Genomic DNA, 22,251 nt, shown 5'->3' with positions numbered 1-22,251 from the left:
AAGTATACGCCAAAATGTACTTTGAAATGTATTAGACGAAAATTCCAGAACAAAATAGAAAAATAAAAATTGGTGCTTAGACAATACCACATCTTATTTTAACTGAGTTTCAACACGTTCTTATCACAAAAGTAAATTAGACTTAAAAGACACCAATCTAAACAGTCTCATATGCAGTTAAGTATTTGAACTATTTGTTAAGTGATTATTTCATTATATATTTTGTGAAATTTTGAATAAAATGACCCCTTATACTTTTGACTACATGAAAATAAAATGTTTAATTAAACTCAAACACTTTCAAATGTTTCTACATGAAACATAAACAGTTTTTTTTCAGATCACAAAACAATAAATTGTACTTTAGAAATGTTTTTTTTTCTTTTTTGGTGAAGTCAAACTTTCGTAAAATGATTTTTTTCCCAAACACAAGGTTAGAAATATGATGCTTTTTTTTTCTTTACATTTCATTTTAACCGTTAAAGTATTTTCAACAAGCAAGTATTCTGTACTTCGTTTTTGCAACATAAATGTGTGTTCCTAAAGTTCAGTGAACCGCAGACGGAACAAGACTTGTTCATGTGACGTTGCCTGCACAAAGTAAGGTGTGTACCAAAAGGAAATTGCCAATTATTATTGATTTGACAAAGTTGTTCTCTGGCTCTGTTAAAATGTATTCATAAAAATGTTGAAACTGCTAATGAATGTACCTGCGCCCTCCTGTTAAATCTGTAGATTGATGAAGGGAGCGAACCCGAGTACATCCTGAAGAAGAACTAGAGCTCTCTGCAGAGGTGGCTCAACATCAATCACTACATTTCGCTTGCGCAGTGACTCGAGGCTTGATTCTGTCACATTGTGACAGTGGTTCACCTTCAGGGATTGTAGCTTTGGGCAATACTCTGCAAGAGTCCTGCAAGAACAACGAGAAGATCACATGAATGGATAAGCGAGGTGATGTCAAAGTCTGGACAAGAGTGGCAAAAAGTCAGCTAAAAAGAAGATAATATACCTGATGGACTGGTTCCTGACCCGCAGGCAACCTGTGAGATCCAGCTGTTCAAGGCCCCGACAGTTTTTGGCAACCTCCTCGACTGACTCGTCCGTAATGTTGGCGTTGACTGCCAACGATAGAGACTTCAACTTTAAACATTTTCTGGCTAGGTAACAGATGGCGTCGTCCTTCAGCTGGCGGCAGGCCGTGAGGTCGATGGACTGCAGCTCCCTGCAGTGGTCAGCCAGGCTGCGCAGGGACAGGCTGTCCACCCATTCGCAATGCGCCAAGCCAAAGTGCTGGAGATGCATGCAGCTCAAGGACACGGCCACAAGAGAGTGTCGGGTGAGACAGGTGCAGCTACTCAGATCAACTTTCTGGAGATGCTGGTTTTGTCCGATAACGGGCAGGAGCTCTTTATCGGTGACCCATTCCGAACAGTTCTGAAGTGAGAGGTACTGAAGAACTTTATTGTCCTTCAACATGGAGCAAAAAGCTTCTCTGGGTACGCATGATCCGATCTGTAAAAGAAAATAAGCAAACATAACAGGAAGCAACGATCAAAAGTGACTATCCTTCGGGCGATGTGTACAAACCGTGGACAAATGAAAAGTCCTACAGTTGGAGAGGTACACCTGGATGAGGCTGTGGAACTGCTTGCTCACACGCTGCAGTCGGACCAGGTGATGCAGTGGCAAATAGCACAAAATATGTGGAACAAGTACATCCTCCCAGGGCAGGTCTAAGAGGTGAAATCTGTCAGAGCATAAACCTTGTTACAGTTGAACTTTGAGCTGACTCTGCAGCCCACTGATAATAAGCTTTCATATTGAACACCCAAAAACACATCATATAATGACAAATAACAGTGGCAATGGGTGTAATGACTGTCCAGTGGCTGCAACATACAGCTAGACCTAATTTGGATTCTATAAATAAACGTTTCAGCGATTTGTTGTTTTTAAACGCCAGCTATGAAGGTTAGCCTAAAAAGCTAGCATACCGGGACCCCTTTCTAGCTGCTTTTTACAAACAAATCTCTATTTTATAAATACTCACGTCTGCATCTTAGCTTCTTCGTCCATCACGAACCGGATATGTCACTCGGGCATTTTGAGGACAAGCTGTTCTCCATATAGATGCCTAAACAAGATATTTTGCCCTAGCATCTTGTAAAGCGTTTAAGGAGTAACCCTAACCCGATGCTCCCTTCATGGTCCGTCGAAACCCATTGTTGATATCCCAACTGCTAACAAACCTTCCACGGTCCATTGTAGATTTATTATAAAATGACATAAAAGGACATTTATATTTCAACCAATTACTAAAGTACCCTACATAATCTACATTTTATTTATTTATTTTACTTTGTAGTTCAAATGAAGCCGGAATGGAACACGATTTCCTATTTTCAATTTTCCCGTCAAAACTTTTATAGCTGGTTTTGAAAATAACTTTTCAAGTATTCTTCAACTTTTTGACAACGTAAATATAAAACTGTTCCCCTTGATATACCTTCTAATCGGATACATGGTCCTATGTGAATTGCGTTTACGAGGGTATGTGAAAGCAGCATCTCCAGTTTTCCGGGTTTCACGCATGATTAGAATACGTCACGTGATTTTCTGGAGAGAAAAAAAGAAGAAAAAGACTATCTAGTTCCTATTTTCGATGAATACGTTTACTAGAAATAATTATTTTCTAAATATACATACAAATATTTTCTAAATATGCATTTTTTAAAGACAGTTTAGCATAAAATGCAGTTGTATGAGTTTTTATGAGGCCCCATTTCTAATCAGTGCAAAGCAAACAGTAGTTTATTTCATTGTACTACAATTACAATTATTCTATACTAGAGATGAGGCCGTTCACTTGAAGTTTACTTATGGTATTCCATATATAAACGTACATTTTTTTCAAAATAATCTGAGGGAGTGTTCAGTTTGTGTACTCCCTACACTACGCTCTATAGTAAACATGCTATAATACTTATATTCAAGTATAATTAATAAAATAAACTTCAATCGTACTACTTTTTGTTAAGGGTAACAAAATGGGGCTTGACTTTTACCACATATAACTATTATTTTTGGATAAATAGAAAAACAACAAGTCCTTATTGTTGGAAATCAAATGAACTAATACTCGTGAGCACCTTTAATGACTATTTGTGTTTAACGTTTAGCCATTCGTCCGTTTGCCTCTGTATGAAAAAACAATGAGGTCAGTCATGCTGAATGATTGCTGACCAACGTGTTACCTTTCAGTGAACAACACGAGCCAACAAGAGAACAAACCGAATGCAGTCTACCGACAAACAGTAGTTTGTATACAAGCTGAGACGCTAGTATGGAGGAAAAGTCTGTGTATGATTTTTTTGCAGAGAGTCTGGATGGACAACAGATTCCTCTTAGTACATTTAGGAATAAAGTGCTTCTCATTGTCAATGTTGCCACCTTCTGAGGGTCAACAATAGAGGAGGTGAGTGGGAATGAGCACTGAGTATATAATCTATTTCTTTCTTTTTATTTTTATTTTTTTTTATGTATTACTGACAGAATTTGCTTTTATATCATCTCCATAGTACCACCGGATGAATGCACTGATGGAAATGTACGGTGATCACAACTTCACTGTATTAGGATTCCCCTGCAACCAGTTTGGTCTTCAGTCACCTGGTAAGTAGTCCTTAATTTTGAAGAGCTTTTGTCCCACCCTTCTGCAAAAGCCATTGTTTGGAATTTTTTCACCAATATACTGTTCTTGAGATTTTTAACATTCTTTATCAAAGTAATGTTTTTTTATTTCTTTATTCTTTTAATTTCAATTTGAAGTTATAGTTTGGATTGCATTTTGTGAACACATCTGAGTTAATACTCGTGCCGATTTCATTATTAAAGTTAAAAGTTTTTGATATTATTGCAAAAGGGAATATTTTAGACATTTGTCTGCCCCTCTGCAATGTTATATAATATATAAAATCAGCGTTTCTGTCAACAAAGGATAAAGGTAGTTTGCAATCCTGCGTATATTTGGTATATTTGCCACACATATCACGGTACAAATTACAACAAAAAGTGAGATGTTAAAGAAAAAGTTGATAAATGTTAGTAAATGAAAGTCTTTGTAAACTAAAGCCTGGTGTCCAAAGATGAAGACATGTTGAGCTGAACTGTCTTATCCTTTTTAAATTTGTCGCAGGATTTAAAAAAAATGTTCTAACTTTATTTAAGAAACAGAACAAGAAAAATTTACTAAATATTCTAGAACCAAAGATCCATTAAGGCCAAGTGGCACGTTAATGCTAAAATTCTTTACGTAAAGCTAAAGAGTATGTCATATGTGTCTTTTGGTAAAAGGATTAAAAAAAAAAAAAAGAAATCTTTGCAATCCTGCTTCTCAAAGCCAATCTATACTTTTCATCTTTTTCCTGGGTGAAACAGCACAAAATGAGGATGAAAAAGAAGCCCATGTGAGCCATGCAAGCTCCTTACATATTTTAAAGTTTTTTTTTCTTTTTCAAATTTTTCCCTCTTTAAATAAGAGTTCTGGTCAACTGTTGGGTTTCTTGTTCTCGTTAGGTTCAATTATAAACACATAATCTGTTTTACTTGTGAAACGTACCAAATGAATTCTTCTTACACCGTCATGTGAATATTTTCTTTATTCAAAATTGACTAATTTTGCTTTTACTTCTTTTTTATTTGTTCTTAAAATTGATTTATATGCAAATGTTTACATGGATGCTAATACATTTTTTTTTTCAGAACACATGTTTACAATACCTAACTTTTTTAACTTTTGGTATTTTAGAAGAAAATGAAGAAATTCTTAATGTTCTAAAGTATGTGAGACCAGGCGGCGGATTTGTGCCAAAATTTCCCATCTTTTCCAAGGTTGAGGTCAATGGATTAAATGAAGAGCCTCTTTTCACCTTTCTTAAGGTAATAATTTAAATGCTAATACATAAAACTCAAGGTTGACTGTTTATGAATTAATGTTTAATTAATGTTGCTTTAAAATTCCTTTTCTACACAGGAATCTCTTCCTTTTGTTAATCCTGTTGTTGGAGACATTAAACGTCTCTACTGGTCTCCAATCAAAGTCAATGACCTCCGATGGAACTTTGAGAGGTTTCTCGTAACTGCAAACGGCATGCCATACAAAAGGTATGCCCATCAACTTCAAACCACATGTTAAAAACTGTGTTTGAAATGTTCATGTTGGTGTTTGGACTTTGCTGCAGGTATGATCTTCACTGCCCCATTGAGATTGTGGAGAGGGACATAGCAGAACTTATCTGATGGACTTGTCTGACACTATCATCAGTGGCAGAATGACGATCCCTCAGTAAATGTCCATGTGCACCTGAGCTGGATCCGACTGGAAGATGAACATGCCTCGGATCTTTTGGTGCATTCATTCCGAGAGCAAGTTCTTTTCAGCCACTAAAATAGTGTTTGTGTCACTCACATTTTTTAATGGCAAGATTCTGTAATTCTGAATAAAACATTGTGAAACAATACTCGTGGAATTCTAAGAACTTTTGTCTTAACTAAAATTAATGTTAAATTGATTTAAATTGAATTACCTCAGAAGCAGGAGGATGAAACAAACCTTTAGCTGGGGAAACTAAAATATGGAGATACTTTTTTTGAGTGAATTGACAAATGAAAGGAGGATTTAATCAAGTTTTATGATTCAGTTCATTTGGGAATTCTGTTCTAGTTAGGATTCACTTTTGTTCCTTTCATTACCCCGATCTTCGTTCCATACAGGATCAACTAAACACCACATGGATTCAAAGAAATACTTCATCTGTTTTACTTAAATCCTTGTATCATTCCTGTGCAGCTTCTTCTGTATTTGCTATTTATTACTAACAATCCATATTACTCAACTCACTGCAAAAGTTTGACCTAATGTTACTTTTATTCAACCAGCAAGTGTTAGTTAGCAAGTGATTTGTGGAAAGAAATTCTCATATTTTAATTACATTTGAATAAAAAATAAAAAGTCTAGAATTATAAATGTTGTAAGATATATTTCTACTAAAAGAAAAGCCTCTATTGGCCAATTGAGCAATCTAAGACTTCCTGTTTCCTCTGATCAACTTTTATTTTTGCTTTAGCAGAGGCCCCCAACTGTTTCAGGTTGGAGACATTTCTTATATTAAGCTTCTCGACAGGTTTTTCATTATATTATACTCAGGACTCTTAGCTCCGCCAAGCATTTCTGCTTTGTTTTTTTTTTTTGTTTGTTTGTTTGTTTGTTTTTTGTTTTGTTTTTTGCTGCTTTTTAGGTTTTTGTGTTGAAACTTCCAGCGAGTCACAAATGTATTCAGAATGTCTGATGTTTCCTGATCCAGCTTCTTGTGATTAGGCTCCCTTGGGTGAAAAACATGAAGCTCCCGCCTCCGTGTTTGATAGTGGTGATGGTGTTCTTACAAGTTAAAGGCTTGTGCAGGCAAGTACAGACCTATACTTTTCGGAGGACGGTGTTAATTTTCCGCCACTTCTTGAAGATTCGTCCACTAAAAATAAAGATTTAACATCCAGGCTGTTAAAAGAATTATATTCTACACGAACAAGAGCACAAAGGAACCAAAGCCCGCTGCACTTTAAGCTGTGTCCTTTTTAAAATCCTGTTTTCATTTTAAATGTTGTAAGATATATTTTTTAGTCAGTTTTCACAGTTTTTGATTGGTAAATAAAAGGACTTTTTTTTTTTCCAACTCTAAATTTGCTCCTTGCAACCATCCGTACCAGCTTCCGCGCATGCGTACTTGTCATTGTTTCCACAGCGGCGGCCAGTAAACATGGCCGGCCTCCATTTCCGACGGTGGACTCAGGCTATCGCTAAGGGGAAAGGCTTTGGGATTGCAGGCATTTTATCAGGATGTAGAGCAGGTTGGTTAAATTCTGAACACTTATATTGAGCTGTGTAACTAGTTTTTTTCTGACCAAATGGGTTTATATGTGTTGTTTGAAACCCATCACGGACGTAACCTTGACATGCTAGCATAATTTTAGCTAGCAGATTGACTGGTTTTCTGAAAATTAAATGCTTACTACTGAATTTTGTCAATTTATATTTTGTTTTGCAACTTTAGCTTCGTTTTATTAACTAGTTTATTGCTGTTTCAGCCTCGGGCATGAGTAAAGGCAGCCTACCCGGTGCATATCCTAAAACACCAGAGGAGAGGGCAGCTGCTGCAAAAAAGTACAATATGAGGGTTGAGGACTATGAACCATTTCCTGATAATGGCGAAGGGTAAGTTTTATTATTTAATAAATATCAATTACATTTCAAAATATTATTGTTCGTAGATGCCTGTGATACAACATAAGTGTACTTATCCTTCTTGTCTAAGTTGCTGACACTGCTATAAATCAGCAGTGCAGCCAACATTTAAAACATGCTCATCTTGTATTTCATTATCTTATAGCTTTGGTGACTATCCAAAACTACCTGAGAGGTCTCAACATGAGAGGGACCCCTGGTACCAATGGGATCATCCTGACCTGAGAAGGAACTGGGGAGAGCCGGTAATGATTAGCAATATGTGTTTGGCACTATTTCCTTGATAAACTAAATCCATTTTAATACCAACAGTATTTTGAATTATTAAAAACAAATACATTAGTCGGTCAATGTTTCTAATTTTCCTAAATATATACATTTTAGTAAGTTTGTCTCAAAACACTTGAGTTGTTACAGTTATAAAACCTTATGTGCAGTTTTTTTTTCTCATAATTTTAGAAACATTTTATTAGGATTTTGTTAGTGTTTTCTCTGAGAATATTTTGTAAAATTAAACGTGTTTTCACCTGAACACATCTAAAGCCACCCTATTTAAACATAAAGTTTGTATATCATTTGATACCACTCATCATCTGTCCTAACCAATTACCTAGTCGGTCCCTAGAGACATAAAACGCTTAAAAAACAAAGTAAAATACAAGTATGAAATCCTTAGCAACAAATACTGCTTTTTGCCCTATTGAACAACATCTTTACTTTAAATGTAACATTTACATTTCTATCGTTCTTTTAGATTCCTTGGGATTTTGACATGTACATCCGGAATCGTGTGGATACTTCTCCAAGCCCTGTTCCCTGGTCCACAATGTGTAAACAGCTGTTTGGCTTCATTGGGTTCATGCTGTTAATGTTCTACATTGGGGAAAATTTTCCTGCCTACCAACCTGTTGTAAGTGAATTATTTTGACCGAGAACTATTACTGTTTTTTTTTTTCTTTCAAATACAATTTATTATTTTTATATAAGTTAAGAAGCTTGTTGGAATTAACATTTCTTTTAAACTTTATCATTTTCAGGCTCCAAAGCAATACCCTTACAACAACCTGTACTTGGAGAGAGGAGGGGATCCTGAGAAAGAACCAGAGGAAGTCAAGAATTATGAAATTTAAGACTAAAATACACAGCTTTTCTTCTGTATATATTTCTGTCAAGAATAAAAACCAATAACTTAACTTGTTTTGTGTGTGCTTGTTTTCTCGTATGAAAGAATTTCAGCTTTTTCTTCTTATTTTTAACTAAAAAAATATGATCATATAATGATATTGTTAATCCTTGACAAAAATCTATCCATTTTTAAAGTGTAGAAAAAATAATTCATGTTTAAATTTTGTTGACAACATTTTTAGTGGTTCTTGTGAGGGTTTAAACAATTCGCCAGCTTGGGTAACTCAAACGCACATCTAAAAGTGGTCTATGTCGGCTACCGTAGCGGAGTGACAACAGGGCAAAGCACTTTGGTCTGAGCTACTAGCTTGACTGATAAGTACCCCTGGAACTGGTAGATGCAGACGGCAAAGTTGTGACACAGCCCTTTAAACGTAAGTCAATTATAAAGTTAAACATAATCGTACTAAAAATGTGAAATGCTTCATTAAATTAAAATTACTTTTCGATTGAAATCTGGGAAAATGGGTGGTGGCAGCTAGCTAAAGTGCTACTGGAAGCATCGGTTTCGAGCAAACATTAAAATAAACTATTAGTATGTAATGATATAAACGTTTCTTTTGTTTATATATAAGCTAGCTTAAATATGTGCCCAATTCATTTGCAAAAAGATGTAAATATTTGCTTTAAACATTTAAACTTGTTCAAAGTAAGTTGGGAAAGCTAATGCTAAGCTAGTGGTGAAATAGACTTGCGAAATGCTAACGTAAGCTGTATGTTAGCTTTAAAAATAAACTCGTTTCTTAGAGATATGGCCAGCTTTAAATTAAATCTGCGACACTTATTATATTACGGTGTAATTAGTTGTTGAAATGGGAATAACAAACATCTTGTTACACAGATTTGTCTAACAGGAAAGATGATGTGTAAATTGTTCCAGATAATTTTCAGTTTGCCATAGGGGGGCACATTGATCGAGCAAAGCTTGATGTTTATGCGTGTTAAAAAAATAGACATATTGTATTTATCTTCCTGCTTAGATCAACTCAAAGGGAAACAAAACGTTTAGCTTACAGTTTAATGGCTCGTCAAATAAGCCTTTTCCAAACAGATGTTTAGTTTTACAGACAGTCTTGTGGCATTTGTCCATCTGTCTAGGATTTCAAAATCTCGACACCAGCATAAAGATGAGGCTGAAGGAAATCCAGAGGACTGCCCATCAGGCTTGGAGTCCTTCGGGACACCATCCTATCTTTCTGGCTTTGGGAACATCAGCACAACAGCTCGATGCTTCCTTCAACACCACAGCTGCCATAGAGATATTTCAGATGGATTTCTCTGACCCTTCTCTAGAGATGCAGCTCAAAGGATCAATACCAACTGCAAACAGGTATTTCAAATTTATGGACAGCTGAAATCAGCCTCTGTGTATAATTGAAACTTTTATATACTTGCTAATGATAGATTCTTAAAAAATTGTTTTAAAAAGTCATTTGCATGATAATGAATCTATCTTCAAACTTTTAATGATACAGATAGATTGGACCGTAGTATATAACCCTTAGATAAGATGACCCAGTAAGTCAAGTCCTCGAATCATTTGTCACATTTCTTCAGGTTGCACAGTATTGTTTGGGTAAATTTTGGAATGGGAGCAGATGAAACCGGAGGGAGACTCATTTGTGGAAGCGAAAGTGGCTCGTTGACGGTGTACAAACCTGAGGCCATAATGAACTCAGGAGCCGATTCACTTGTTGGACAGTCTGATAAACATACTGGACCTGTTCGAGCACTTGATTTCAACCCTTTCCAGGTAAATATCTGTGGTGATCTGCGATTGGGTAGTTGATGTAGTGAAATATATCACCAAGTCTCCGACTTTTTTTATTTTTTGTCAGAGTAATCTTCTTGCATCGGGGGCAAATGATTCTGAAATATATATTTGGGATCTAAACAACTTCACCAGTCCAATGACTCCTGGTGCAAAAACACAAGTGAGTACTTTTATTACAACAAATCTAGAGCTTTGTAAAATAAAAAAAACACTTATTGTGGTTTGAAGAGCATTTTTTGTATTTAGAAATGTTATGATGTTTGCCTACTTTTATTATTTTACTTAGCCATGTTAAAAAAAAAGAATACCCCTTTTATGATTTTTTTTGTATAACATTGGACCTAAACATTTAAATTACATTGTTTTTTTGTATTTGTCTACCAGTACTTGTTTTTCTTAGAATTATTGTCAGACTACCGTAGTTTAATGTAGCACTTTGTTTCCTGTGTTTTAGCCTGCTGAAGACATCAGCGTTGTGTCGTGGAACAGGCAGGTTCAGCACATCTTGGCTTCTGCCTCCCCCAGTGGGAAAGCAGTGGTGTGGGACCTGAGAAAGAATGAGCCCATCATAAAGATCAGTGATCACAGCAACAGGGTCAGTAGTTGTAATAAAAATGTCAATTATTGAAATGGAAAATTCAGAAATTCCCTAAAGTTGGTGGATGATGTATTTATTGTTTGTAGATGTTTAAAAGATCCTAATCCTTCTTGCAGATCAGATTACCCCTTTGTTTGATTTGATTTTAGATGCATTGTTCTGGAATGCTGTGGCACCCCGATGTGGCCACTCAGTTAGTGTTGGCCTCTGAAGACGACAGACTGCCAGTCATTCAGATGTGGGACCTTCGCTTTGCCACATCACCTCTGAAGGTCTTTGAAAATCACACCAGGTAAGACTTTTTTTTCTCTTTTTCATTTGTTCTTTATCAGCCAGAATATTCCAAGAGTGTTTTACTGCTTCCTCACAGGGGAATTCTCTCCATATCCTGGAGTCAGGCTGACCCAGAGCTTCTGCTCAGTAGTGCTAAAGACAATAGAATCCTCTGCTGGAACCCCAACACTGGAGAGGTGTGTTAAGAAAGCACTTTTTAAGTTTCTACATCCATTGACATTTACAAGTGAGTTTTATTTGATTTCCTTATTTTAGGTCATTTACGAGCTTCCAACCACCAACCAGTGGTGCTTCGATGTTCAGTGGTGCCCCAGAAATCCAGCCCTGCTTTCAACAGCATCATTTGATGGGAGAATTTCAGTTTATTCTGTGATGGGAGGAAGCTTGAAGGCCCAGCAACAAAGCACAGCGGATAAGGTAGCGAATACTTTTTTGTTTTTGTTTTTTTTACTAATTTAATCTATGTAATGTATTAGTTTGGTACATGAAATAAAACTTTTCATTTGTTTAAAAAAAATACTTTTGTAGGGTAATGCAATGTTTGTCCATAAGATGGTGCTAGATATATACAATTTTTCTAACCAATTACTTAAAAAAATCTTTATATGTAAAATAATTCACCAAAATAATCAATTATTTCTTTAAAAATATTTAAAATGATCATTTAAATGTTGCTCCTAAACAATAATGTTGCAGTTCTAATTTTCAAATTAATAAGTCATCTTTTTAATGTGTAATGGATGGTTAATTTCTGTCCATAAACAATATTTATTGCTGCCGTTTCATGCTTCCAACAGATATCTTCCTCATTTGATACAATGGATCCCTTTGGTACGGGGCAGGTGCTGCCCCCCCTGCAAGTTCCTTTGCCTCACGTACAGGACACCATTGTTCCTCCTCTAAAGAAACCACCAAAGTGGGTGCGCAGGCCTGTGGGAGCATCCTTTGCTGTAAGTGCAGCATTAGAAAATGTTCAGCACGAGCGAGATCTTCTGCTTTAAAGCACCACTTTTTATGTTGTTGTTGTTTTGCAGTTTGGGGGAAAACTGATAACCTTTGAAAATCCCAAGCAACCTTTAGTGCAAAGCCCCCAGCCCGTCCCCAGACAAGTGTTCATGAGCCAAGTTACCACGGAGACGGAGTTCCTCCAGCGCTCTAGGGAGCTGCAGGCAGCACTGCAGTCGGGTTCATTCAACACTTATTGCCAGAGCAAAATACAGAGCGCCAAGTCTGACACTGAGCAGGACATATGGAAGTTTCTGCTGGTAGGATGTCCTGATGCTGAGCCTTTTCAATAATCCAGTCCGTGATCTAGCATGGTGTCTCATTCATCATCTGTTTGCAGGTTAACTTTGAGGATGAAGCTCGAGTTAAATTTCTTAAACTTTTGGGTTTCAGCAAAGATGAGTTGGAAAGAAAGGTATAAACACAATTTATACACTTTTAAGTAAAGCTAGTTATTAAAATGATTAAAAACTAATTTAATTAAATATTTGATTTATCTAGATTTCAAAATGTCTGGGAAAGAATTGTCAACCAAATGGGCTCGGCGTAGACGCCAACGATCTGGCGGAAAAGATGCAGCGGCTTTCCACCGAGGTCAGCGATTCTTGCACTGGCAACGTCCATTCACGTTTAAAGACAATCCTGTTTGCTGTAACACATACTGTTGTTTCCAGAGGTCTGAAGAAGGAGCTGAATCCAGAACCTCTGGCTCCGTCTCACCAGCAGACTTTTTCAGTCACACTCCAAAGGAAACTCCCAACTTCCAGATTCCCGTTTCATGTGGTAAAATCCCTCACACTATTTCTCTGCCAACTTGTCATTGCTTGTTTTAACTGAAGTCACAAAACTAGGTCAACAGTGGTTGATTTTTTTTTTTTTTTTATGTCTCTGGTTTTGCAGACTCCGATGGGCTGATTAGCCAGGCGCTGCTGGTCGGTAACTTTGAAGGTGCCGTAGAGCTGTGCCTGAACGACGGCCGTTATGCCGAAGCCATCCTGCTGTCCATCAGCGGAGGAGAAGAGCTGCTCAAAAAGACTCAGCAGAAATACCTGAGCAAGCGGAAGAACAGCATTTCAATGGTGAAGCTACAATTCATTTTCTACAAAAATGTCTCCCCTGAACAAACTATCAATAGATTTATGTGCCATCTACTGCAGCTCATATCATCAGTGGTGACCCAGAACTGGAGGGACATCGTGCAGTGCTGTGAATTAGACAACTGGAAGGAAGCTCTTGCCGCGTTGCTGACATATGCACACCCCGAGGACTTTGCTTTCTTGTGTGGTAAGCTAGTACACTCATCATGCTGTGACATGCTGAGCTACAGACAAAACAAGTTCCTCTGTATTTGTTCATTTTATTAACCCTATTAGTGCACCAGATCTAGTTTGAAGTTCAGCATGTACAAAACGGTTGTATACATTTTTCTTTTTATAGATATTCTTGGGAACAGGTTGGAGCATGAGGGCACGGAGAAGCGCTGCCTTCAGGCCTGCTTGTGTTACATCTGCTCTGGAAACATAGAGAAATTGGTGGAGTGCTGGGCCTTACATAGAGACTGCTCCTCACCTCTTGGCCTGGAGGTAAGTGTGGATTATTTTTTATTTTAAGTGTGCATCTTCAACAACATCTTGTCAAATTTGTTCTCTTAAGGCAAATTTAGTCTTAGAGAAAATACAAATAAAAATACAATAAATAAAAAAGGGAAATTACAAAAGGAAGAATAAAAATTATTTTAAAGCAATTAAATTAATACAGGTGAAAAGCAAGAGTACAGGTGGGTCAAAAGACATAACAAGGTTCAAACAGTGTGTGCACCTGAGGTGATTTGGGTGTCAGGTGAGCCCAGATCTGCCTGGGTGTCAAAAACGGCAGAAATACAGTGTCTTTTTTTTCCTTTTCAAAACACTATTGGAAGCATCTACTGTAAAAGCGACTGGAACATAGACGCAGAGCAGTGTACTCCCTTACCGCAGACAGAAAAAAAGAAATACATGAGTTAATGTAGATTATTTCAATTTAGTTTATTTTCTGATCATGAAGGAAGTTTTATTTTGGAAAACTGCTGGATTTCGTTTCGCAACATCCGTCTTGGTCATGTGGGCTAAAGGTGGATTTCTGAAATAAGATCCTTCGACTTCAAAGAACAATAAAGCTGTTGTTTACAGACAAAACCTGGATTCTTCATCAATGCAGAATTATTAAGACAGTTTTTCTCATGTAGCAGAAGCAGTGGCACAGAAGATGGTCCTTTGTGTTAAAAAAATACACAATGAATGAGGATTTCTGTAATGACAAAATATGATCAATCTTTTTGCCCTGAAAGATAATCGGAACCTAGATTGAGTGTTAAAATGGCTTAATATGGAGAACAACTTTGTTTTATTGAATCTTTGTCATCTGTAAAAATATCTAGATATTTTTCGATGTTTTAAAACTAAATTTGTTGTTGTAGCATTTTATTTGACTAGAAACCTGAAGCTTAAAAATGCAAATTTTGGCCCCTTTCAGGCCGGTCCATGCAAATATTGTCTAATTTAAACCGCTATGGACTGATAAAGGTTGAGGACTACTGATGTACAGCACGTCACAAATGTTTTTTTTTTTAATCTGATTTACTATTTCTAGCTTTTTTGTGATTGAGCACTTCTTTAACAAATATTACATGTATTCATTTTTATTTATTGACTGAGTATTTATAGTCATGAACTTTAGTTTTATTTGATTTAAAATAACAAAGGAAGTGTCTAGAGTTGTAAGTGGGATCTTGCTGGAGCTAGAGGATCTCCTGTTGATGCTTCCCCCTTTAAAAACAAGAGCTTGACAAATAATGAGCAGTAAAATATCGAAAGATAATGGCAACAATTGGAGAAAGAGAATGTATTTGTGTTTCAGGATCTGGTTGAAAAGGTGATGATGCTTCGGAAGTCCATCGAGCGCCTGCGCAACAACGAGGTGGCGATCCAGAGCCCTATCCTGGCAGAGAAGCTAACCAGTTATGCAGGAATACTAGCTGCTGAAGGTAGCTTGTCCACGGCTATGGCCTACCTGCCTGAGAACTCAGATCAAGTAAGAACCCTAATATTTCAACTCTTCTCAGTATAAGTCTGTATTTTGATATGACTTAATAAAAAATGTCTCCTTAGCCTGCAATCACAATGCTGAGGGACAGACTGTTCCATGCTCAGGAGGAGGCTTCTGCCCAACCACAGATAACACAGCCTTCTAAAGTTGCCCTGTCCACTGCAAATGCTATTCCTGCACCAAAGGCCCCATTTATGGTAGAGTATAAACACTTTCTTAAGTCATTACAAGCTGTAATCTTCATTAAAAGCCTAATAGTTGTGCTTTTAATCTGTTTTTTTTTTTTTTAGAATCCGTTTCAGCCTTCTGCACCCTCCCCGGTGGTTCCACCGCAACAGCCCCAAATACCTTCAGTTTTTACCCCTCAAGCTCCTCTGCCCAACCCAGGCTCCGGCCTTCCACCCACCTCTCATGTACAGCACCCCAGCACTCCACCGTCTGCCATGAGACCTCCGTACCCACAGCATCCCTCCATGCCTCCAGGTCAGAGCGTTCTCCTAAAACAGTTCTGTCATAAAACGCTGATGAAGTGCTCATTCTTTATTTTTTTTTATTAGGAATTCCTTCTCATCAGCCATTCCAGCCTCAACCGGTTTCCGCTGGCGGACCCTTCCCTCCTTCAGTTCCTTCTATGCCAGCTCCCAGCTTATCAGGACCTCAGCTGCCACCTTCGTCGTCCACCCCTGGAGGTCTGCCCCCCATGCCCAGCCCTGGGGTGCCGCCAACAGGCTTCATGCCGTCTACCTCTTTACCTTCAGGCTTTATGCCTCCCAGCTCCCAGCCAGGAGCCCCAGTTCCCATGTACCCAGGAAACTTTCCGAACCAGGGACCCCCCGCACCCCCCATGTCATCCGCTCACTTTACTCCTGCTGGACCGGGGTATCCCCAAGGAGGTCCCGGCGCTCCAGCCGTGAAGCCGTTTCCAGCTCCTGTTGTGGCTCCTCCTCCCACAGGTATGCACACATATTTACTGGGGCATCAAGGACGCGTGTGGACATAAATACTCTTGTTAAGAATTAGTTTCTTTTGTTCAGCTGTCATTTCGTTCTTGATTTGCAGGATTCTTTCCCTGGCTGAATTCCCAGTCTGACAGTGAAGGTGACAGGGTCAGGGCTTGTTGTGATGAGAAAATTGCAGGCTGCACTATGAGAATAAAACATAACCAAATATCCACGCGCTGAAGAAAGTGGCTTTATTTTGCTTTTTCCTGCTTGTGCTACCAAAATATTAAAATTTCGAAACTTGTTATTAAATAACTTCATCTTTTTTTCCTAAAGGTTTCAGTTTTTAGAAGGATTCCTTGTCAGGCTCCTGCGATTCACATTTGTGAGGCTTATGAATCCGCAAAAAGTAGTTTAGTGCTTTTTATGGAATCAAATAATTATTTTTATCTATTGCAAAAAGGCTGTTTTAATGCAAATCTGTATGGCTTGATAACATTTTTTTGAGTTGCTGTGTTTTGCCATCTGTACTAACTCTGGTTTGATGCAAGTGGATTAGGGTATTTTCAACTAAGTTTTAGGAATAGGATTTTGATTTATTTATCTTTCAGAAAAATCAGACAGTATTCTGTTCCTACAGAGTGAAAGGGTAGTTAATCAGGTTTATATATAATTAATAATTTTATTGCCTCAGATTTTAAAGTCGTGCACTATCCATTGTTTCTATTGTGCCTTATGAAGCCTTAATTAGGGCTGGGTATCCCCAATAATTTCCAGATTCGGTTTGATTCACCAAATCAATTCAAATTTTTTTCATTCTTTTCATCCACTCAATTTAATTCAGTTTTGAGTTAACACAGTTTACACATTTAGACACATTTGTTTAGGAATACATTAATAATTTATATGTTTTGAAGTTATTCATATTAATCTTTACATACTGTAAAATGTAATAGGGAAGTTATAATGAGATTGTTTATACCATACATGGATTCTCAAACAATTGTTCTGTTTCTCCTGGAGGTAGTTTCAGTTTGTCCACTAGGTGGCAATCGCGCAATAGCATTACATCTTATTCCAAAAGAAGTATAAAGTACGAGCAAAATACATATTTTTAGACCACAAATGGTTACTTTAAGAAATTATTTCCTTAAAATAGTTTAGAAAAGTCATGCCTGTGAGTAAATAAAGATGTTTGTTTAGTTAGCAATGTAATTTTTGGTCGACGGAGCATTAGCATCGGCTGTCCTATGGGAATCCTATTTTACGTTAGCATCAAGCTAGCTGACTTTAGCTTTATAGGTTTAATTGATATCTATTTTTATGAATTAATTATTGATCTATTTAGTTCAGATCGATTAATCAATTTTATCAACCCAGCCCTGGCCTTAATTAAGCCTTAAGTTATAAAATTATAAAGTCCGGCTTAGCATTTTTACATTTTATCAAAGTTCAAGTGAAAAACTACTTTCTTTTGAGCTGCTGTCCCAGTGTATGAAACTAAATTCCGTCCCAAATATTTAGTAATTCTGACCCTTTATTAACTTAGGACCTCAAGAGGGCTGGAATGACCCCCCAACAGTACGAGGTGGACCCAGGAAGACAAAGGTATGCAGGAACTTGCCACCAAAAGTGGATCATTTTGGTGCATTAAACGAATTTAGTTTTATTTCGGCTGCAAAAGTGATGTCACTACTTAAGTTTTGAATATTTTTGAAGCAATTTATTCCTTTCCAAGATCCACATTTCTATCAGAGCAACATAGATTACCAACATTTTTGAACATATGTTTTGCTAAACAAGGTTCTGTGTTCTAATGTTCTTTATGTGTGTGCAGGTTTCCAGTAACTACACCCCACCTGCCCCCATCACAGCTCCTGTCATGGGTTTCCCAGGGGAGTCCCAACAGCCCCATGACCCCACCCAGGTCCCCCCCGGCGCTCCTCAGGAGCCGAGCGTGCAGGTCCGTCTCCAAAGAAGCTCTGTTTTCACCTCAATAGAAACATACTCTGCTAGAACATATAAATAATCACATATATTGGTGTCGCTCAGCTTCTCCAGCAGCTGCCAGCAGAGCGGGTGGAGCAGAAGGAAATCCCGCCGGAGCATGTGATCCTCAAAACCACCTTTGACAGCCTGGTACAGCGCTGCCAGCTCGCAGCGGGGGATCCGGTACGTCTGCATGAAGATTGAAGCCACTTTTCCTTCTCTGGTTCAAATAGAATAACCAAAAGTTCTTGTTTTCCAGCAAACAAAACGAAAGCTGGATGACGCAGGAAAACGTTTGGGACATCTGTATGACAAACTGAGAGAGCAATCAGTAAGCACCTTTCTAATATTTGTATTAAAACGTAGATGTTTAGGAAAGAAAAGATATAAAAATGTACTTTTCCATTATAATTGAAGTATTTTTATATTTCTTTTTCTTCATTTTTTAACTTCTAGATGATTCATTCCAAATTTTTAATTTAAATGAATTCATTCTTTGATAACATTTCTAATCAAAAACACCTCTTAAGCATTTTTGTAAAACAAAATTCCATTCGTCTGAATTGTGTTTAGATTTCTCAGTTTACTGTGTCTCAAAAACTCAACTAGGAGAGAAATGTTTCCTCCTCACAGTTGAAATCTCATCAATGATGATAGCACTTTTCCAGATGTAGTAAAGTTATGGTTTAACTACCTGGAAAAGTAAAGGCAGATAAAATGTAGTGAATGAAAATAAAAACGATTATCCTTGGTATCCTTGGACATGCTCACTACAGAAAAAAAACAGGGGAAATATGAGTTATATACAGACTTTTGTGATTGTTTATGACAAAACATTAGCAATCATGAACTCTTGAGGGTGATCAACTCTCTCTAAAGTCTTCCTGCCTTGAAAATTGTGTTTTTAATATCCTTTTTTTTCTGATGATGGAAGACGCATATAAAGAAAATTAACCTTAAAATTACATTCCTGAAAAGTGTTTATTCAAATCTGTATGAATCAGAACAGATGGAAAAAATACAGTTGGAAAAAGCTGGTAATTGTGACGTACATTTGGCGGCCCACAAGCTTCATTCTGATGCATTCACCTGTAAACAACTAGATCCGTGTACGTCTTTGTTTTCCTCGTCTGACTGGCATCTGACTCAAAACTTTAATAGGTAATGTTTAGGTTGGGGTTGTGAGGGCCTGTAATCTAGTTGGAGAGAGTGTAAAAAGATGGATGATGGGAATGGGGGCGGGCTTAATCCATGCAAACAAAGAAACTGGCACAAGATTTTGATTTTTGGCTAAAAACAGCATAATTATGGTTAAACAAAACACTCGGAAAGCTTTTAAAATAGATCAATAGATGATTAGAATGAGACTTTAATACCTTATTGCGATGGGAGAATTATTACTTATAGCTGTGCAGAAGAGGAAATGATCTCTTTATTTATTTTATTTTATTTATTTTTTTAGCTTTCTCCAAATATCCTGAATGGACTCCACGAGATCAGCCGCTGCGTCTCTAGTCAGAACTACCAGCGGGCTCTGGAGGTCCACACTCAGGTGGTCAGCAGCAGCAACTTCAGCGAGATCTCCGCCTTCATGCCCATCCTCAAAGTGGTCATCACCACCGCCAACAAGCTCGGAGTCTAACCCCCCTTTAGACACCACAAACCCACTATTCAGTGTTATATTGTCATATTTATTTCTATTTTTTTTTTTTTTTTTTTGGATCTGACAACATGGATAAAAATAATTTCAAAAAGCGTAGATAGTGGTTCTCATCACTCCATAAATTGGCCTATCCGCTGAACCTGGTGGATGTAAGCAGTGGTTGATTGTTCTAGAACCTTGTTGGTGTCACTGTGGTAGTTTTATAAACAGATGAATGTATTCTGAAATCCATTGTGAATTCAGTCGGTGGTGTAATATATAAAACGATCATACTTCATATTTTTCTTTTCATCTTGTCCAAAACGTTTTGGTTACACAGCTGCAGAAGGACAATCCAGGATCTCAAACGAAATCACGAGAATAAAACCTGGCTTGTGCTCTCTAATCCAAGAAAACCTGGCACATGTTTTTGAATAAACAAATAAAATTCGCGTTCAGTTATGTACTTATTGTATTCTGTGGTTTTACTTTTGGGTTTTTTTGAACTGAATTGTTGCAGGGCACTGTTGATGTCCGTCCTAGCCTTGTGTAACAATATTTTACAATAGCCTGTCTTTACTGCATTACTTTCCCTCATCAATTTACACAAAAAGCTTCTTAAACAATTTACTTACTGCTCGTTCAATTTCTCTGTAAGAGCAGAATTGCATCCTCTTTTTTTTCATTTTTGTACTAGATTAGATCAACCAACCAAACAATTTAAGGTTTAAAAATCAGCTGTTTGTTGCTGCTGTACATAATGCTGGATCGATTGGTGTTTAGTGGCAGCAGAAGGCAAAGGAAGTGCCTCACTGTGCCCATTTGGGTCACACAAATATTTATACGATCTGCGTTGCTTTCTTTACTCATTTCATTAACTTTTTCAAATAAAGTTTCACTTGTAAAATTTGACATCAATACAATGTTTCTTTCTTTATGCCTCAGACTACCAATTTACATCTTAGATTAAAACAAACTAAAATTAGCTAGTGTTATAAGACATAGTTCCCACAAACTCCCCAAGCATCTAGGTGAGGAATAAAATTCAAACTGATTCATGCACTCCTCTGCCATTGGTCCAGGAGGATCAGAAGTCAGGATCTGGTTGTTGATTGGCTGCTCGCAGTCAGATGAGATGTGAGCAGGAGAGACTCGCTTTGAGTGTTTGAACTCATCATCTGCTCACATCACCCCACAGCGATGACCTGACTCACGCCAAGAGTTGGCCCAGCTTGTCGTGGGAAACAAAAATGTGCTGACTCGTGAAAAGGAGCCATGTTCGCGGAGTCATGTTTCTGCCAGATCCTGCTCAGCTGGGACTGGAATGATAGAGCGAGCACATCTGTGCTAGATTTACACTCAATCCTTTTGCAGCAAATCAGCATTTTATGGAAAATCCACGCTGCTTTATAAACTGTTTTTATATTATTTCTCCAAGAAATGCAGTTAAAGATAAAAAAAAAATAAAGTGAGTATTGAGGCAAAGTTTGGAATTTAAAGGAGAAAAAAAATCAGATAATTTTTAAAAATGTTGCGTGGGGCACAAATGTATGAATTATGAGTGAATTCCAACAGCAAATGAACACTGTAGATCTAAAATGTGTCAAACAAAGTAGCCAAAGAGCATTAAATTAATGTTGTGCAATTGTTTGACAGTTTTATGTTCCAGAATAATAATCTGTTTTGCTTCATTAACAATTTTCTATTGAAAATGACAGTTTCACAGACAACATCGTATGATGCAGGTTGGTCCCAGGCCAGACCTCCAAGCCAACATTCTTCTTCGCCCTGTGTCAACCAGACAGGCGCTAAACAGGATTTATTTGATTTGGATATGCACCAGTTTCTCACCCCCCAGAAGGAAAGTGTCAGGAAATGAGGAGATCACAGCTGGATCGACACCAGAAATTCAGGTTTGCTTTAATATTTTGTGCAATAGAATAATGAAGATTTCCAAAGAGATGATGGAGGATGAATCTGGATTAACCTTGATCACGAACTATAATGTTATCCAGCTAGAGTTGTTGACAAGTGAGAAATCTCTAGTGACAAACGCAGGGTTTTGCCTCCTCTGCTGCTTCCCTGAATGAATCGTGCATTCTAGTTTCAGAAGTTGCATCAACATTTGGTTGGAGAAGAGGTGAATCATTGAGGTGCAAAAACATGTACTAGTGTCACATCTCATATTCATGTTTGTAAAGGAAGCCTCAAGAGCTAGCTTTTTAATCAAGTTTTTAGCAAAAATATAGGAATATTTGATATTTAAATTGTTTAATGTATCTTTTTTTATACATGTGGTTTGATTTTTATTCACTTTTAGTGGTTTATATCTATCTTTTAGATTTTCACATCTTTATTTATGCTTTATGAGATTTTTTGCATGTGAAGGTCTATGTTTTGCATTTAGAGAAATGCCTCTACTATATGAAACACTTTTAA

The 22,251-nt window shown here is 37.4% G+C and overlaps 4 protein-coding genes across 5 annotated transcripts; 3 read left to right on the top strand and 1 right to left on the bottom strand.

The window, feature by feature from the left end:
• Window positions 1-498: 498 nt before the first annotated feature.
• Window positions 499-2,529, bottom strand: fbxl15 (F-box and leucine-rich repeat protein 15). The gene is made up of 4 exons (XM_024285359.2): window positions 2,054-2,529; window positions 1,591-1,750; window positions 1,013-1,515; window positions 499-913 (listed from the first exon to the last, which is right to left on the bottom strand). The coding sequence occupies exons 1-4, from the start codon at window positions 2,077-2,079 to the stop codon at window positions 724-726; spliced, it is 879 nt and encodes a 292-aa protein (XP_024141127.1). The 5' UTR covers window positions 2,080-2,529; the 3' UTR covers window positions 499-723.
• A 595-nt stretch (window positions 2,530-3,124) lies between these two features.
• Window positions 3,125-5,522, top strand: gpx9 (glutathione peroxidase 9). Its single transcript, XM_036217164.1, has 5 exons — window positions 3,125-3,478; window positions 3,582-3,675; window positions 4,811-4,941; window positions 5,036-5,166; window positions 5,244-5,522. The coding sequence occupies exons 1-5, from the start codon at window positions 3,347-3,349 to the stop codon at window positions 5,299-5,301; spliced, it is 546 nt and encodes a 181-aa protein (XP_036073057.1). The 5' UTR covers window positions 3,125-3,346; the 3' UTR covers window positions 5,302-5,522.
• Window positions 5,523-6,749: 1,227 nt separating this feature from the next.
• ndufb8 (NADH:ubiquinone oxidoreductase subunit B8) lies at window positions 6,750-8,493 on the top strand. Its single transcript, XM_024285823.2, has 5 exons — window positions 6,750-6,906; window positions 7,144-7,270; window positions 7,446-7,545; window positions 8,055-8,210; window positions 8,338-8,493. Exons 1-5 carry the CDS (start codon window positions 6,816-6,818, stop codon window positions 8,428-8,430), a joined length of 567 nt encoding a protein of 188 aa, XP_024141591.1. The 5' UTR covers window positions 6,750-6,815; the 3' UTR covers window positions 8,431-8,493.
• Window positions 8,494-8,702: 209 nt separating this feature from the next.
• sec31b (SEC31 homolog B, COPII coat complex component) lies at window positions 8,703-20,730 on the top strand. 2 transcript variants are annotated; one of them, XM_024285265.2, is made up of 25 exons: window positions 8,704-8,859; window positions 9,584-9,815; window positions 10,043-10,238; window positions 10,324-10,419; window positions 10,714-10,854; window positions 11,007-11,149; window positions 11,228-11,327; window positions 11,407-11,568; window positions 11,949-12,101; window positions 12,186-12,416; window positions 12,497-12,571; window positions 12,658-12,750; window positions 12,831-12,939; window positions 13,057-13,235; window positions 13,314-13,440; window positions 13,594-13,739; window positions 15,052-15,225; window positions 15,303-15,437; window positions 15,531-15,723; window positions 15,798-16,193; window positions 17,731-17,789; window positions 18,019-18,144; window positions 18,234-18,353; window positions 18,430-18,501; window positions 19,633-20,730. In XM_024285265.2, exons 2-25 carry the CDS (start codon window positions 9,613-9,615, stop codon window positions 19,810-19,812), a joined length of 3,609 nt encoding a protein of 1,202 aa, XP_024141033.1. In that variant the 5' UTR covers window positions 8,704-8,859; window positions 9,584-9,612; the 3' UTR covers window positions 19,813-20,730. The 2 variants fall into 2 exon arrangements, with proteins under 2 accessions (XP_036073056.1, XP_024141033.1); XM_036217163.1 differs by lacking the exons at window positions 17,731-17,789; window positions 18,019-18,144; window positions 18,234-18,353; window positions 18,430-18,501; window positions 19,633-20,730 and adding an exon at window positions 16,300-16,966 and having other exon boundaries at window positions 8,703-8,859.
• The last annotated feature ends 1,521 nt before the right edge of the window (window positions 20,731-22,251 follow it).

Source organism: Oryzias melastigma, linkage group LG19 (genome assembly GCF_002922805.2).
Source record: "Oryzias melastigma strain HK-1 linkage group LG19, ASM292280v2, whole genome shotgun sequence".
NCBI lineage: Eukaryota > Metazoa > Chordata > Actinopteri > Beloniformes > Adrianichthyidae > Oryzias > Oryzias melastigma.
Note: the sequence above shows the minus strand (reverse complement) of the source record. Positions and strands in the feature narration are given on the sequence as shown.